At 35.1% G+C, this 19,664-nt stretch overlaps 1 protein-coding gene across 1 annotated transcript; it reads right to left on the reverse strand.

The window, feature by feature from the left end:
- Nucleotides 1-5,356: 5,356 nt before the first annotated feature.
- LOC139819196 (uncharacterized) lies at nucleotides 5,357-9,091 on the reverse strand. The gene is made up of 6 exons (XM_071788390.1): nucleotides 8,944-9,091; nucleotides 8,009-8,404; nucleotides 7,051-7,193; nucleotides 6,032-6,361; nucleotides 5,553-5,941; nucleotides 5,357-5,393 (listed from the first exon to the last, which is right to left on the reverse strand). The coding sequence occupies exons 1-6, from the start codon at nucleotides 9,089-9,091 to the stop codon at nucleotides 5,357-5,359; spliced, it is 1,443 nt and encodes a 480-aa protein (XP_071644491.1).
- Between the last annotated feature and the right edge of the window lie 10,573 nt (nucleotides 9,092-19,664).

Raw genomic sequence — 19,664 nt, forward strand, 5'->3', positions numbered from 1 at the left:
TAGACCGCACTTGAGAAGGGCTCGAACCTTGAGCCGAAACGTAGTGTATACTTTTTTACATTGTGCCAGTTAGTCGAGCAATAAAATAATATTTTGGCTTATATATGTTCTTTATTCTTTTTAAGAAAAGAATATGTATAAGTAATAAAAGACGTAAATATGAACAAATCAATTTTTTTTAAATTAAATTTAAAATAAATAAAATATTATTATTATTATTATATTATTATTATCATCATTATTATTATTATTATCCCTAGACAGACTCACTGGGGTAATACGTTACCCCACGCGAAATTCAAATTCGCATCATTTCAGCCAAATTTTTGGTTCATTCAGCCAATTCTTTGTTTTGTTTTTCGAAATTTTTTTACTGTTTTTTTTTACTACCGCAAATTGATGACTACTATCGTCTTCCCTATTAAACAACAAACAAAATTATCTATTATAAAGTTTTCTAAGAACATTCTGGAAATATTATACACGCGGTACAAGTTTGGGGTAACGTATTACCCCAGTGAGTCATTCACGTATGAGAAAAATAAGTGAGTCTGTCTAGGGTTATTATTATTACGATTAAATAAGCACATTTATGATTGAAATTGCATATAACTGTTACATGGAAGCCCTGATAAAATTTAAAAAGCCTTTTTAAAATTTTTTTCAGCTATTGTTTAATTACTTATACATTTATATACATTAATATTGTTTATGATATATTTAATATTATTACATAATATTAAGTTAAATCATATTATGTTCATCCCATACATACATATATACAAATATTTTAATTATTTTCGAATATTTTCAGATATTGCAACGCCAAGTTTCTTTGCATTAAACATTTTTTTTAATTTTGTTTAAATTTTTTATCAATACACAACAGCTTTCTTTCAATAATTAAAATATACAATAGCTTCTTTTCAAAGGTTTGTCATAGACGCGATAAGTTGTGGGCGTTACTTGCTATTCCATTATATTTAAACGTGAACATTTTAGCATTCTCTGAAAGACAGCAGGTCTCATTTGCATGTGACGCGGTGACGTAATGTCATTTTTCATCGGCCACATTTTACGCGCGCGTGTCTGGCAGATTTTGTATAGCAAGTCTTATTACGTTTTACTTGGCATATCGCGATGTAATAACATTTTTCGCCGATGCTGTGTACTACCTGCTTAACAGGAACTTGCATAATGTTCTATTTGTTGCTCCGATCACGATGTATAAATAGAATAAATTCCCCGCCTGCGAAACGCGCGTTCTCGGCTCTCGACTCGCGAATATTGGTACGAATTAAAAAAATTCGTGCGGAAAGGTCAGCGAGACCTTTCGCTCAAATTGTCGTTCGGTGCGCTTATAGTAATATTTCAAAAGAAGATCATCCTTCGTAAAGCTAGTTGCATGCTTTATAATACTTGCTGCACGAAAAGTTGGCGAGCCGCGTTAACATTTAACGATGCGTCGCGTCGTTTCGCAGCTCGGTCGCCGAAAGGACGTTGTCCTTTGGGAGTCATTAAGGTGAGAGAAAGGCGATTCCCCTCGCGACAGATAGGTATGTCGTAACGACGCACGTTGATTTTCTTACGGGCTCATCAGGCCGCCCTCCTAAAGTGTTAATTTTAGAGTTGTCGGTTACTATATCAAGACCTCAATAATCCATTAATTTCTTTCTCTGATATCTATAATTATATGTCTTGATTAATCAATTTCTTATTAATAATAATAATAATAATAATAATAATAATAATAATAACGCATTTATATTTAATAATGTCTTTGATTTTAAATTCTTTCGATATTTTTCTTATCTTTATTTTCTTTCATTTTTATGTCAGATATATTTGAAATATTAGGCTTTTATTTTTTACTGTTCTCCAAATTCACACGTATTAAATCTTATTTTGCATAAAAAAAAAAGAAAACCACTGTTTCCACGATATCTAGCGATTATTCGAGATCGATACGCGTTGCACGGCACGTGCAAGCAGAGATTCGAGCGGCGAGCATAAACATCGTTGATCTTTCACGCGTGCCTAATCGTAGGGCTCGTTGACTGTAATTTCCAAGCTTTCCCGGAAAGGTCGAGGCCGCCGTAGTTGTGAGGCCCCAGCTCGCAAATACCTTCCTTTCTCGAGCGAGCCCGGCGCGCGGCGTGAACCTTCCGTAATACGAATTACGTGATTATCTCTTATTCCTTATTTTCCTGTCGCGAATCATTATACCGCAAACATTTTGTATGCCTCCGTGAACGTTCACCATTCAATTCTGATTTTGCTTGTTCTATTTCCGTTTTATTCTGCGCCGATTGAATGAATAAAGACTTCAAAGTGACGAAGATAAAAGTGTACGGTATATTGTATTATTTGTATTTTAAGTATATTTAAGCAATTATATTTTATAATTTTGCTTTTTTCGATTTCTCGAAGAAGTACGCTAGCTCAACACGATAGCAGAAGAGCAACAAGAGAGAGAAAGCAACGAAAAAGTAATATTTCTTTGGCATCACTGTCTCATCCAAGAATAAATTAAATCGTTCGATGCCCCTTTGCATTTACTGGGTAAAACATTATATCGATATTGAAATTGAACTTGTTAAGAAAGTTCAAATAACGATAAAATGTTCTTAGTTTATTTTTATCATCAAAAAAGTTTTTTTAATTATTGAGAAATAATCTTTGAGTTACTTATAAAGCAAATAATAATGATAGAATGTGATATATTAGTTTGAATTATAATAAAGGACAATAAAAGATTGACAATAAAGCTAAATATTTCGGTTCTTCATTTTTATTTCTTCGAAACATGACAGTTACTTTCGCTATTTTAACCAGGATGGTGATTTTTCTACCGCGATAAATGATTTTTGTTTGAGTAACACTTTAATCGCATTCTCGAAGTTCGCATATTCAATGACTTCCCACTCTCCGCCACGCTTTTCACATTTCACCGGGACCTTTTGCTGTTTCATATCCGACGTAACGTCGCGTATTATATTACGTAATTAGCAAGTTTTGCGCCACCGAGTCCGAGTGAAACGTACACGAGAGGCGTCTCCCCGGTCACTACTTTCGATACTCGATCGCTCGTTTCTAAACGATTTCTCGACTTTTGTCTGGCCAAAACATCCGGTTTGCTCGAAACGTACTTTCTTTTATTAAAGAAGAATATCGGTTTTCATTTAATAACAAAATTTGCAAAACGTTTCTCGCCATTCTTGCATTCGCCAGTCTACCGGATACTTTATAAGGTAGAAACGCGTTGGCGACAAAAATCCCGCGGTTATTATTTACATATCTATCGTTATCGCGATGCAGTTTTGCGATCGTTACATGATCGTTATATTACAGCTCTGCGGCGTTATACAACATTGTTGCGTGATTATATAGTCATTTGTTTATATAATTGTTACACAGTAACCAGTACCTGCCTTAATTTTATAATCACCCATTGAGTGATATGTGCGCGAATTTTTGAAAAATATTTTGAGAATATTTTGAGCAAATTTTTCCCCTCTTCTCAATCCGATTTCTTTTCGTACTTTCCTTTGACAATACATTTTTTGTCGTCGATTCTTTTTTCTGTACGTGCGCGGCCGAGCGCGAATTTCCGATTGCGAAGAAAGGCTTTCTTAAAAAGGTCATTGCGCGGTTGATCTCCTTCGTGACTTCTCCCGACAATGCATCGCCGGAAACGGGAAAAGCGAAAGGAATATAAGAGAGAAACTCATTGCTCGATAAAAAATGGTGCCTTGAATTTTGCCGATCGTAGGAAGCATAATTGCAATATTAATTACGTAATATAACACATTATTAAATGTTATTAAATAATGGAATAATATGAGTGTTGTACAATCAACATTATCAATTGTGCCATCGATATAAGAATGACATCACGTGTGGATCACGTTCGCGATGATATCCCACTCATATCTTATTATATTCCTTCGAGAACTCGCGCTTTTCCGCGCAAAGCCTTCGGCATTGAAGTCTTCGGTGTTGGAAATTTAGTTTATAAAGACATTCAACATTTAAATTTCTAAATTCTAGAATTTGATTTAAAAATCTTTTACATTAAAAGATTCATATAAGTTTAGGAAAATATATATACCGACGTCGTCAAATACTTCTATTATATCTACATCGTGAATTTCAACATCGAACGTGTCAACGTTGGAGATTTCAATGCCCGTATAAACATCAATTTGAAACAATTTAAATTGTGTATTTCTTCTTTAATTCTTATTTTATTGACAGTAATTCAATATTAATCGTGTAACGCGAAATAACGCTAGAATTATCATATGGTTTGTTTTACAAATGTATGAAAATTAGAACGAGCCACTTGGCGCGAATTACGGTTACGATCCAATAAATTCACGAAAGATATCGCTCATACGAGAAATGAAAGGATCGTCCGAGGCAATTGGAAAAGGCACGTGTTAATGCACGCTCTCTAGAGCCGTAGAAAAACACGTTGTGTTCCAATTACCTGCCGATATATCGAACAGTAGGAGCTCTCGTCGGCCATCTCTCAACGCCGCCGCAAGATAGGCCGTATTCCGTGACGATACATCTCTCCGTAAATCAATCATGCTCCAATTCCTCGCGGAATGATCTCCTCTTTTCTCCGTTAAACGGCGTTAACGCATCCCTCCGGCCTCCTTTCGCCACCTTCCACGGCGCTCCACTCTCTTTGCCCTTTGGAGAACGCGAAGAACGCGTGCTGCAATCTAGTGACTTCGATATAAAGCGTATGGATTGTGTGAATTTTGCGAACTCTTTACCGTCGATAGAAATTTCCTATAAAGATAACTTCTTCTTTATTTTATCTAATTTCTTCATGAATAATTAATATAATTCCACTTTCTAATAAGATTAGCTTCTCAGATTTAGAAATCTATGTTTTTTATTTACTTATGTATACATTTAAACTGGGTTGGGAAAATTGGGATTAAATGTAAAAAAATGTAAAAAAATATGTGCGAGAGAGAGAGAGAGAGAGAGAGAGAGAGAGAGAGAGAGAGAGAGAGAGAGAGAGAGAGATAAAGGTTTAGCTTGTATTTATTTACAAATTTGAAAACTATTGTTTTCTTCGTAGCGTGATACATAAAGGGGTAAAGTATGCAAAATTTGCAGAATATAGGATATATTTAAAACGTTTACTTATTTATTTCATTTTAGATCATTATTATTCTCGAGAAATCGCTTTTCAAATTTGCTTACTATAATAATTCTGCGGTTATTGCTTAAAGTTTTAATTTTATTGCACAAATAGTGGAAATAGTGGAAGATAATAATTAACATGGTGATTTAATAAAAGTATTTTTTAAGTTCGATGCGCGGTGAGCGATCCTTAGGGCAAAATGGATGGTGTTGGAGACTCGAGATTGCTGAAATAAAAAAAATACATCAGTATTTAGTCACTGTTCTACAGATATTCGTATCAATATTTACAGTATCTATTTTTTATTTCTTTTGAATAAACTCGAATATATTATATATATTCAGGGAACAAAGTTTTAGAAAGTACATTTAAAAAATGGCCTTACCATACTGCAATGTTGAAAGGCTTACAAGAGTCCGATGATACATCGTACGAGAGTCCCGATGGACAATCTACCACTTCAGGCTTGTTGTTCTTACAAACTATCACCTTAGTACAAAAGTCATTAAGCTTGTACACCTCGCCGTTATTACATATTCTCAGTAGCTCGGACGGTATCTCTTGGTGCAGGGTCCATGGATTCGCCAAACTGGAAGTTTCCATCACGTCATGCTGCGTAGGCTGATCACCTAATGCTGGACTATCAGTTGATATGTCTTGTTTCTGTATCTCTTTGTCGATTTCCAGTTCGGTCGCCAGGTTTCGCTGATGCCAGGGATCGGACTTGCCCTTGTTCAGCCAAGGATTTCCAGGGTACGAAACGGGCGGTGATGGATAAGAAGGTTGCGGTTGATAGCTCGGTGGTTTAGGGGAATAGGTTGGTTGCGGCGCATAAGTCGGTTGTTGAGGCTGGTAAGTCGGTGGTTGAGGCTGATAAGTCGGTGGTTGAGGCTGATAAGTCGGTGGTTGAGGCTGGTAAGTCGGTTGTTGAGGCTGGTAGGTTGGTTGTTGAGGTTGATAGCTCGGTGGTTTAGGGGAATAGGTTGGTTGTGGCGCATAAGTCGGTTGTTGTGGCTGGTAAGTCGGTGGTTGCGGAGGATAAATCGGTGGCTTGGAAGGAGTGGGCGGGTTGATCGGGGCATAGGTAGAAGACGACTGCGGAGATTGAGTCGGCGGTTGTGTAGGCCTCAGTGGTCTCGGCGTGGCTGCGCCTTTGCAGTCCACATTGCGTTGATAGTCGCAGACGTTTAATATCTGGAAAATAAAATTCTAACTAATACCATACTATATATAAGTATGTATGTAATACTAATTTTTTTATCAATAAAAATTAAAAATTGAGAGAAAAATTGTGATAATAATGTTACATAATCCTTTCTCTATAAAGATTTATACAAAATATATTTACATAAATAAAAAAATAATAAAGTAAACGTGAAATATATTTTTATAATCTATTAATTATTATCGATTATATTCATCAATTAGATTTCAACATTAGGTTTTATTTTTCTAAATGTTTTATATAAAACGTTAAAATATTAAATTTGTAAATATTAAAATATATTTTAATGTTTTATAATTAAGTTTTTTTTTAGAAATCAGTGTAGTATAAAAAATATATAAAAATTTATAAATAAAATACGGAAGAGTTGGATCTTTTTTTAGAACTTTTACGGTTTTTATACTGTTTTTCAAAGACAATAAAATCGTGTCTTAATGATTTTATGTGTATATTACATTTGCACGGTTTGTAACATCAAAATTATTATAAGATCTTATATCAATTTAATCTGTCTTTTTTAGCGACATATGATTTTAACTTTTTTTTCCAGTGAAAATAAATTAGATAGAATATATAAAAAGATTTTGCGAGATCTGTTGCTACGTCACTCCGCGATTTAAAATTCGGCGAACGTTTTTTTTTTAGAATGAATCCTTACGTCACTGTAAACTAGACCGAGAGGGCAATAAAATTTGATCGGTTTGCCCGCGGCACACACGTAGAATTCCGAACAGTTGGTCGAGCTTCTGTAACGTCCGTTCGGGTCCGGGCATAGCTTCGATCCCGCCGGCAATGCTGGTTCTGTCAAGTAATAGAATTATTTTTTTACTCTCTTCATCTGTATTTCTCAGATCATTAAGAATCTAAAGAGACAAAGTTTTTTTTCCTCCAAATTATTGAACTTTTATATGAAAAGTCTCAATGGTGTTGTTATACAATAGGTAATAAAAATTTAATACATATTTAAATTATTATCACTGCAGAGTATTATCGACACTCTTTTACCGCTCTCCTGCTTCTTATCGATCCTTTGAAGCAAACTTTTTTAAGCCTTGCTTACAATTAGCTGATTAAACCAAATCGCGATTAAAGAGGTATATTAAGCTATTTAAGCCAAATTATCAGAACACAAAAAATTTTATATGAAATTAATTTGCTAATTATTTGCTATTTTTTGCTTTTAAAAGTAATTTTTTTTGCTCCAGCTATTAAAAAGTTACGAAGGGCTAAATAACTTAAGATTAAGCTATCCAGCCATTGTAAAAAAAACATATACATAAGTCAAAGCAAAAAGTTAATAATACCAAAATTATTTGCTACTTTTTTGCTACTTTTTTCTTGCAAAAATAATTTTTTTGCTCACATTATTGAAAATTTACAAAGGGCTTATAAACTATCCAGCTTTTCGTAACTTTTTAATAGCTGGAGCAAAAAAATTACTTTTAAAAGCAAAGAATAGCAAATAATTAGCAAATTAATTCCATATAAAATTTTTTGTGTTCTGATAATTTGACTTAGATAGCTTAATATACCTAATAATCGAATTGGTCATCGCAATTACCGCTCGCAATTGTGAGCGGGCGATTCGCACCGCGTGATTAATCGATCACACTCACTCGGCGTAGCGGGCGGTCGATCACCGCACTTGACGTTGTACGCGAAGTCACAGTAACCGGCGACGTCGTTGAAGAGTAGCCCGGCCGGACAGGTCTGCTCGATCACCACGTCATCCCAGCAATTTAAATAGTTGGCGCAGTTCTTCGGGCTCGAGTACTGGCCCCGCGGTCCCAGACAGCCCGGCGGGGGTTTATATGGCGGTGGTGCCGGTTGCACCGGTGGTGAAATGGGATTCGGTAGCTCGTTCGTGTCGCCCGGATTGTTCGGAAATCCTGGGTATTGCCTGACGCTATTGAGAACGATTCTGTTGTTTCCCGATGTGTCGTTCTTCCAGGTCCCCGCGCGAACATTCAATTTATGGCTGTCGAAGTTATTCCACAGGGACAATTCTAGTTCTGAAATTTAATGGCGATTGTTCTGTTCCGCGAGACACTTCTTGTCATAGGATTAAGAATAGAGAAAAATAGCAAAACAACGATTAAGTTGCTAATAATAAATAATAGAAAATGTTATTTTATGAATTGACTTGTAAAAGCAACATTAATCATAAATTTGGAAAAATTAAAAGAATAAGAATTATTTATACTCAGTCAATGATAAAAGATAATTGGTAATGTATAATTTATTTATACGCAAATTATATAATTTACGCAATAAAATAATTCATAAAAATTAAGAGAAGCTTTCTAATTAAATATTTGATTGAAACAAAAATTAAAATATAACGCATCAAATAGAATATATAAAAAAAAAGATTTAAAAGGTACTTGAGAAAAAATTAGAGTAACCTTTAAATTTACTTTAGCTTGAATGAATTTATATGTGTGTGTGTTATTATTAATTTACTCGTAATTTTCTGTAATTGTTTCTATAATTGTTATAAGAGCTTTCTGCAAAATTCTAGAGTTGCAACTCTGAAGCGGCTAACACTGACCTTCAGGTTGTCCAGCGAAGGCGAACTGTCTATCGATGAGCGACGGCGTTGTTGTGGTAGGACTCGTCCTAAGTCTGTCTCTCCTTCTAGCCGCATCAACGAGCCCTAGGACAAGGGCCACAAAAACCAGTATCACGTTCACTCTCATCTTCTCCCTGTTGTGCTCCTAGTTTTTCTTCTCTCGTCTTCTCCCCTTCTTCACCGATGACAGTTGTCAGAGATCAGCGCCCTTCGCCAGGACGAAAAAGTTGCTCTTCTCAAAGGCTATCTCTCCGAGATGATCTTCGCGGGTGATCTGAACTGATCGACGGATCGGCACCGGTAATCCTTGAGATGGCGCGAATCAAGACGCACGGTGTCCTGATGCTGGATGGGCTGGACCTGATCGCTTCCAGGGCTTTACATAGGGCGGCCCCCACCGCCGCTCCACCGTAGGGTCCGCAGGACCTCAATTACGCGGCGGTGCGCCGCGTAGGACCCTCTTCTTGTTGCGCAGGAAGTGCTTGCGACCGTTGCTTTCGCACCGATTCGTTCATCCTCCTCCTCTTCCTTTTCTCGAATCTCCCTCCTCCACTTCTTACCCGAGGTTTCGAGAACTCCTCATTGGACGAGATTTAGGATGCACCCGAAGGATGCGTGCACGCTCACGGTGATCATTCGTTCTGTCCGAGCTGTTTATCTCTTCTTTTCTTTTTGCCGATCTTTCAAGGGGTTGTTACCGGGCGAATTTAGGACTTTAACCCTTTCATGTCGCGTGTTAAATTCATTAAACGTACGTTCCAAAGACGACCAAAGTTATAAAACTTTCATCCTGGACATATGGTCTCGGTAGATTCAACAGTGTTAAAAATAGCCCCCAATGGCTTGTGGAGAAATGTTTACTTAATTTACTGGCCTTGTTACTTAAAAAATAGAAGAGAAACTTATTGAGCGAAATTAAAGATCTTGTCGGAAATCTTTTGAGCTTTTTATTGTCGGCTTTAATTATCGTTGACAAACTAATCTGAATTACCAACAAAATCGAAAGCTTTAAACGCAATTATTTTGTCGAATTGTTTTGTCGCGTCTGTGCTTGATTCTATCTCCTAGAACTTTGCTAAGCAATAATATCATTTAATAAGTGCATCATTAGGAGAAAAATTATCGCACATGAGCGAATATTTTTTCGAACTTATTAATTTTTATACAGTGTATTATACTTGAGTATTATATTTTTACATTTTTATAAAATAAAAATAATAAAAGAATTATTTAAGGAACTGAATAGATATGTTTTAAATAATAAATACAAAGCAACTTCATAAATATTATTTTCATAAAAAATATATTGATTATATACTACTGTCTTTTATTATATGATTTTTTACATTCATACTGGATTAGAGAAGTGGCTGAGAAGTGGCTCGCCCGTGCTCACACAAATCAGTATAATCCGTATAACATTTTTTTCTTTCGGCAACAAGGACGTTTTATGATCGATGATTTTATCCTTCGAATGTCTTGCTATATTGTCACTTTTTCTTACACTTAATTGATCAATAGGTCTGTTCGTTTCGCTGCACTTCTGACCTAGTGCAATAAGTTAGAATGAAACAAATATAGTTTCTTTTATTCTAACTTATTATGCACTAGTTTAGAAGTGAAAACGAACAGGCCTATTGCGTTATTATTACGAACGCCTAAAAAAATAACAGTTGGTCATTATTTTCCAAACAGCTCAATAATAAGTGTATCGATTTCCACGAGTTAAAAAACCATAATGCACATTCGCAAATTTCGTGATGACATCAGCAACTTAACCGTTTATGGGATTTCCTGTATGAACAAGACGGTGTCCTGCGATTCAGGAAGATGAGGAAAAAATTCCACACCTGTGAGAAAGAGAGAGAGAAAGGGAATGGACCGCGCATCGGTATGCAAAGGTGGACGCACTCTCGAGAGGACTCGTTACGCATTCGTTACCCGAAAGTGTTCCGCGAATGGGTCCTGGAGGCTGCGTGAGCGCGGGCCGCGCCGCATGTAGGAGGCAGGAGGTCCCGGCCGGCGTCCTCCGAGTAGAGCTCATCGTCCTTTTTATTATCTGTTCGGATAAGAGATTCGGCGGTCCCGGCAATAAGGAAGAATTCCGGTCGATGCAAACGATGCAGCCAAAAAAGAGAAGGAAGAAGACGATCGACGTAATCCTGGTATCCGTCGAATTTTCGATTCCTCCGTCTTCGAATCTCGCGTTCGTAATCTTGAGTCACTCGCGATGACCTCGCCCCGTTGCGTTCTTCTTCGGATGACGTGTGTCGTTGGCAAGATCTGCGATATTTAAGGACACGCATAATCATGCGGATCTTTTTGCATGCATAATGTCGGGACTTTTGGAGATGAGGAAAAAAGGAGCAAAATTTTAATCTGATTTGATGCAATTTTAATCATCTCATCTTAATAATTTTATGCATATTGTGATTAGAATAATATTACTTAGGCTCACAGTCATAAATACAATGTATCTTATACTAAATACTTTATAAGAAAATAATAACTTATTTTTAATTTACAGCTTAAATTTTCCAATCTTTTGCGTTTACTCTATCTTGGAGAAGTTTATAAAATTTATATATATATAATTTATATTGGGAATTTGTATTTCATACGTTCAGCAACAAAAGTTTTTATTATCTCTCTTATTTTTTACCTAGCATATTTTTAACTTTATATATTTAAATTATTATACAATAACTTATAAATGAAATATTTAAACAAGCCAAAGTTGGAACGCATTTAATTTATAATTTATTATGCATTATTATATTTGTGAATTAACTTATCTACGGGATTTATGAAATTGTGAAACATTAATAAGAATTTAATAGGATTCTCGCACGACAGCCGCTCGCAGATAGAGACATGTGACCTTACGATCCAAGGTGTATCACGAGAGTGACACCCAAGATAATCCCCCGTCTAATCCTAGCAAATTGACATTTATATCGCGCGTTCGACAAAGCCGTCGTCGTCGTTCGCGTCCGGTCGAGTCCTTGTCGTTGTTTTAACTCGAGTGGCGGCTCGCCTTAGACCTTAGACCGCAGGCCGACAAACTGCAGGGGGATCTAGGATGGAATGCCGACAGGAGAGAGAAACGAGACGGGAATCCCGCTTGCTGGACCGCGAGATCGGCTCAGGGAGAATGGAGTTAACCCTTAGATGCATAGAAAGTGCAACGAATGAGAAACAAGTCATAAACTGCAAGACGAAACAAGTTATAAATTCCAGAAACGTGCTCTTGCATCTCTACTGTTTAGTTATAATTCCTAGAGAAACTCTCTAATCTTACTGTTAAATTTTAATAAACATATATTTTTTTAATAATTTGTTTTGTACATATTTTTAATACTTTTTGAAACATTGAACGACGTTTTGATGCCGTATTAATCATTATATTTAAAAGAATACAGTTTTGTCCGGTAAATAAGATTGTGCAGCTTTATTTTGTTGGCGGTTTTGCAATTTGATTTTTATTGTATTTAAATGCAATATTAATCTATGATCGTAATTAGATTTTATTACAAAATATCGATTCGGCGAACCTGAAAATTATTTTTGCTCTTGTCGAATCGGTAACAATGTTTTTTGTACGCGATGCCGAATCAAATACCAAATCGTATAATAAATTCAAAGTGGCTTACACGGCACGCCACTTACGTCCAAATACGAGGGCGATAGGTATCTCTGCCGAGAACTCGCAAATATCTTGTCGAGGCTTCTTTTGCGTGAATCTCTTTAAGTATCGATAATGAAAACGATACGAGAGATTTCTCAGCTTCTTCATATTTCTTTTCAAGATTTCGATCTTTTTAAGTAATTCAATTTATTTTCGTATTTAAAAAATTTTTATTCTTTAACTACAAATGTTTAAAATCTTTATCTATATTTAACTGAAAGATTGTTCTTGTCAAAAAGGTAACAATAATTTTGTTTATGAATATATTGTATGTATATAAAGTTTATTCAAGAGAAATATATAAGTTGATTGAGTGTTTGAAGACTATCAGATATTTAACGTTACAAAGTTGCAAGGTGTTTTGGTCTCTCGCCGAGGCATAATAAGTTTTCGATGCGTACGGCGCAGTAGGGAGCAAATAAATTTAAACCTTCTAGAAGCAAAATGATTTTATGGCCGCGTAGAAGCAAAGTGGCGAACGCGCTAGCCTGAAGAATGTTGGGAATATTATTCCCTGTCATCTATGATAAATGGCTTTTCATGCTTTTACTTACAACAACAACTTTAATTTGCTAATACAAATAGAATACATGTAATATTACATTTGAATTAATATGTAATATTAGGAGTGTGATATGTGTTAATATCGATTTTTCGGTCTTAAAATTGTTTCTTGGCAAAACTTTTTTTATTCGCCAGAGAATGTTTTAACAAAGTGTATATACGACATACGTTTCTAAAAAATTTTCGACGCATTTCCTTGAAAGCAGATAAAGAACGGATTCTCCTTCCAGAACTTTGCTTAAGTCTTCGAATTGAGCTAAAGCTTTGTCCCGCGTTTGCACTGCACGCGTTCCGTTTGCGCAATGGAACTCGAAAAACAGGTTTGAGAAACGTTGTGCATTAAGGCAGGAACCATCCGAAGCGACGTTAAAAATGCAATCGACGCGCGTTGATACCGTAATGCTCATTCGAATTCATTTCGGGCGTATCGGTACGTCAGACGCGCAGGTTGAAGTGCACGCGCGTTAAGGAACGCGCCTGTCGTAGGTGGTCCGTTGCTACTCTTTACACATATTTATAATTTAGCGCTGAATGATAGAGCGAGCCGCGGAGGGTTATAAGCACTTAGCGCGAGTGCGATAACTTCTTTCAACGATGTTATTACTATCGAAATAAAATGCATGTCAAGTAACATCGATTACGCTCAATTATTTTCACATTTCGTTTATGGGACTTCTTGACAGTAATAATGAAGAGCAAAGATATAGCGTAATTATCGTTTAATTTTAAATCTTCTCGAATCTTCTTTCTCGCGAAACTTATTCTTCTTATCTTCCAGGTACCTTAAAATAAAGTTATGCAGTTGTAGATTAACTGGAAGTATCTTTTATTTAAAATGGTTGAAATTAACACGCTGGATGTCCAAAAGCTATTTATTTAAGGCTTTTCCAAGTGCTGGGACTTGATTCCAATATCCGAGTAATGGTAAATAGAGGTAAAAATATATCACGATTTTCATAGTGCATTTTTCACTTTATATATTTTAACAAATAAGCATAATTTTATTGAAAAATTTCTAGTTTATAAAATATTAAGAAAATAAAACTGTATAAAATATTGCAAAAGATAGCAGATCAGTGGTTGATTTCTGGTGGATCGAAATAAGAGAAAAACGGACACAACCTAGAAAGGTCGTTTATTTTTTTCCTCGTTTATGATCAGTTTGTTTTTTATGATTAATGTTGGAGTACAATGACAAAATTCGTTCGAAGCCTAAAGCGGAGAGTCGAGTTTGCATAAATAACATGCGTGATAAAAAACGAGCAGCAAATTGCAGAATCGACGATAAACATCGTCCGTGGGTGGATGTAAGCGATAAATTCGCGCGGCTCGCATTATTTTTTATACGAAACACGTACAGAGTAATCCAAAAATTACTAAACCTCATAAATAAGGTCAATTAAAGAAGCCAACATATTTTTATATATAACGTGACTTATTAAACGTGGTCTAAATATTAAATATAAAATACGATAAAAAAATTATGAATTATTATAAAAAAGTGAAAATTAATATAAATAATGTATTAATTTTTTTTATATTTTAATTAAGTACACGAGATACATAAATTATTATTTTTCTAATTACCTTGCAACTTTTTATCTTTTTGCAGATGTACGATTCAATTTTTAAGCTTTATCTTTAGCTGACGAATGCCGCTTTTGAGACGCTCTATATAAGACGATCCTTTATATCGCGTTTAGATATTTGCACTTTGTGAGCGGCCGGCCTGTTAGAAGAAAAGAGTCTTTTTAATCGCGAGTCACGACACGCAAGCCATCCTTATACGAGAGTCTAAAGTGGTAATATATGACAAAATGGCGATGTGTAGGCTGTTGTCGGTGATACACACGTAGGATACACATCTGAGATTACGCGTCGTATCGCCGCAGCACGGGTAGCTCACTAATGACAAATGCTACGCCTTTCGCTAACTTTATCATTGCTTTCTGCATTCACAAACGAGAACATTTAATATTTCTGACAAGATTAATTGTCAGATATTTTCTGAGCGACACTTTTATTTCTTAGAGATGAGACAATTCGACAAGCTTATGGAAATTTTCAGTCGCGAAGTACAAGTAAAATGTATAGATTAAAAAAATTGCAAAAATAATTCAATAAAAATGCAACAATATATTTAGAAATATCTTAGAAAGATAACAAGAGGTGAATAATTTGCAGTCAGTTTTTCGTTAATAAAAATTTCTACTCTATACATAATCTGAATCTTTAATCTAATTAGAAAATAAAATTGCGCAACACAATTGAGAATACATATGTATACATGACGAATTATTTAAGAATAATTAATGTCTCTCACAAAATTTTCAGTACTGTACATTCGCGATTATTCACTGGCTAAGTGTCCTATGATGAGAATATAATGATGGGAGTTATTTCGGGGAAGAGACTGTTGGAGGAAAAAGCGAGAAAGCTAGAGGAGGGGATGCGAAACGATGATAAAACAATTAAAAAGGATCCAAGGAGCGGGCAGGGCCGCGAGAGGGTTTTGTCCGACAAAAAAGGACGATGCAATAAAGAAAAATAAAAGGACAGAGGAACACGGTGGACTCGAACGCGCGTCCAAGGACCAGAGGTCCTTGCTCTCCGGGTCATAGCGGTCCACAGACTCCTCGCAACACCTTCCTCTCAGGTCTCTCTCAGAGGCTCTCAAGCCTGGCCTATTCGGCCCCCCCCCCGGCAGGCCTATCAATATCGACGTGACCATATTGGGTTTACATTTTTACAATAGACGGGGAAATTCTTACAACAGATATCATTATGGTGGACACGCGATAGAGTATGATAATAGTTGTATGGAAGAGGCGATTGATGACTGGTAAAAGCGGATTGAGATATTTATCGCGCTGCAGCTATCTGTAACAAAAGCGATAATGGATTATCTCACATGTTACAATTTATCTTTCTACATTTAGGAAGATTATTTTTCGAAATTTTTTAATATTAATCTTTTTTGTAATACTCTTTAAACTTTAATAAAAAAAATTCTTTTGACCCGGGCTATTAAAATTTTTATTCTGAATTTTAATAAAGCTTCCGTTAACTTTATGAGGAATATTAAATATATAGGAAGGAATAACGTGATTTATCGGAATGTAATTTTGTCGTGACATTTCACCTAATTTACATAATCGGTGATATCATATATCAAGTGTCATACCGATGAAAGAGTTGGCCTCGCCTCCACGAGAGGCGTTAGAAAACACGAGACATTTCCTTGTTAATTACTTTCTCGCCGGGACACTTACAATCTCAGCATTTTACGTGATTGCACGCGACTGTAAGTTCCCCGCGTCGCGCGGCGCGTTTCGTAATTTCGCTTGGTGACAGGTGTTCGCGGTTTTCAACAAGGTTCTAATCCTTGCAACACCGTGGCATATAGGGTAGACAGAATCTTAATTCCACGCCTAAGTACTAAAATAGGTGTCATCGAGATATAGAATGAATTATTTTTACAGAAAAATATTTTAGATCCATGCAAAAACTATACAATAAGTATTATGGAATGTATAAAATATTGAACATTGTACAGTAATATAAAGGGAAATATTGTAAAATATAAATCATAAAATGTAATAACACCATAATATGATTCTTTTGTTAAAAAAAAAATTGATTATAAATTTGTCGAGGAATTTTTCAAGTCTGTATCTTCTTGCAAACTTTTTTGAAATAGTGCATTAACGAGTTATAATTCGCGATTTACAATGTTATGCACAAGATTGAAAATATTCTCGAAATAAAATTTTTGAATCACGACTTGAAATAGCTTTTGATTATGTAAGTTCGTCAAAGTAGAAATTTGTTGGCATGCGTCGTGCTGTTACTGCATCCAGTCAATTACGGCAATGTGTGTAACGCGTTAATGCGATTGCATCGCGGAAAGTTGCACTGTCGCGGAATTTTGTATGAGATTGGAAAGAGTGAGTATTGGAGAGAGTGATTGGAGAGAGAGAGTATTAACTCTTAAACTTATATATATCAGCCATTCTCGACATGTTTTAATAATCTCTGAATATCTTTGTGTGTATATAATATATATAAATTCTTATATAAATCCTATTTTATATTATAAAATTAATTTATTAACTGTGCAAGATTACATAAATACGTATTTGAAATCTAAAGACTCAAATAGTTTGAGTACAGGTAAAATAAAAATAATTTTATCTAAATCATATCTAATGGGAGAAAAGTATAAAAAAAATTTTTTTTATATAATGAATTTTTAAATGAGTTATATTCATCTATGAAAATTAAACGATATCTCTATCGAGATGTAACCAGTTTTACTCTAGTGTAACATGGCTTGCCACTGTTCAGGCGTTCTTTTAGAATGTATTGAAAACATTTTGATATACTAATTTTTATAAGAATTTAAAAAAAAATAACATTAAAAATTTCAAGTCTGCCTTTATATTTTATAATTATTAACCTCTCTGCTTTAAGTATATAAATATTCTTGAGAATTAATTTGCATTATAATCTCGTATTTCTCTCTATCATTTATTCTTTAAATTTATCACATTTTAAGTAATTAACAAGACTCAAAATAAGAAGCAATTTAAATTTTCTAATTCTTATTTGTTGTCTTTTATCTTATCCTTAATTTTATTAATTATTATTTTTATAATAAATTTTTTTAAAATTTTTATCTGAGAACTTTAGTTACGGGATAGAAAACACGAACATCCGCGTGACCGCGTGAGTAATTTGATACGTTAACGATCGACCTCCTCTTTTGCAAATCGAGGGTGGGATTGCGAGATAGTTGCGAAACTGGGCGTCCCATTGTTTCATTCTTATGTGTCTCGTTTCCTCTTGTGACCATTCCCACCGAGCATCGTGATAATTTTATCCAACAAACGTCCGTTTTTGTCCTCTCCGTCGTTGCCTTCACTTGCATAAGAGCACCTAGTGAAAATCCTTGAAGTGCCACAGGCTTGAACTCCCTTCATCCTTCCGGGAAGCGTCGGTCATTTAATGCAATATAATTTTTGCTTTCTTTATTCATCAGCATTATTTATTCTTGTTTTGATTTAGAAGAACACAAAGTGAGGTTTCTAGCGGATATCTTTTAATTTCAAAAGTTGGAAAATTTCCGTCTTTGCAACTCGAACAATCTATACGCACTGCGAATGCGCGTTACATAATATTATAAATAAATATATTAAAAATATATTTATCTATCTAACTTCTGAAACGGAGGCAAATACATCAGCATTCTTAGAAAGAATTTTTCCAACTTGTGTGTAAAATCTTTTTCTCTTGATCCCGCAACTAGAAGAAAGCGAAGCTTTGAACAAAAAATAAATATCCTTGGAACGCCTCGAATTCCGTCGCGAATTTCCGTTGGAATTGGAATGTTGCCGTAGGTGAGCGATCAGGATTTCTTTGATGGTCAGGATCGGCGTAGTGATTTGTAGAAATTCCCGGTGGACCACGAGGAAACGAGTGAAAGGAGGCAAGGAGTTACTAATTCGTTATACCTTTCTATGCTCTTAATATCAAGATTACTGTGTTAGTACATAATACTAACAAGTATTGTAATAAGCGTTACAAACAAGCGTTCTTTGACATTTGAATAGACAGAACAAATAGAACAAAATATGTTATAGCATCTTGAAATTATTAAGCAAATTTGAAAGTCGTTTCTCCCTCACGCACAGGCGGTGTTCTCCGTTCTAAAAACAAATTTCCGTCCCTCGTATATTATTATGTCTGTTATATAATCATACATTGTCGTATCAACGTGACACGATTTGCATGAGAAGTAGGCATCTCGTGCGACTCATCGAGAGTGTTTCACCTTTATTTTCACCGTCTCATCGCGTGAAGCTGGCCGGTTGGCCACCCGGGGAGGGAAAGAAACCGTGAAGGCCTCGTCTCGAGGCCGCTCATGCACGCGAAATAAACGTTGCGGTTAACGGTAGCGCTTCGAGATAACGGAAAAGATAGACGCCACGTGCTTGTGAACATCTCGTTTCAGGATATCGCGATAATTATAATAACGATACACGCGATAGAATCAGTTTGATTATTTTGATTATCATTCAAATTTAAGATAAAAGCGCTTGGAAAAAAATTAATTAATTAAATTAAAATTGTGAATTAAAATTAAAACATTAAAGTCGACAAGCGTAAAAAGATAATTATGTAGATAACGTTATTATTATAATAAATTAAAGTAGTAAACAATATTTAAAAAAATAATATGCAAAATTTAATTAAATTATCTTACACTTCTTTCTCAATCTTTATATAATATATAAAAAAGATAAATATTGTAATATTATAATATAATAATTATAAATTACAAATATTCTTTTTCTTTTCCGCTGACGGAAGTCAGCTAAAGTGAATTTTTTTCCTGAATGAATTTTCTTTCCTGTATGTAAATGAAATTTTTACTGAATGAATTTTT

This window comes from Temnothorax longispinosus, chromosome 9 (assembly GCF_030848805.1).
Source record: "Temnothorax longispinosus isolate EJ_2023e chromosome 9, Tlon_JGU_v1, whole genome shotgun sequence".
NCBI lineage: Eukaryota > Metazoa > Arthropoda > Insecta > Hymenoptera > Formicidae > Temnothorax > Temnothorax longispinosus.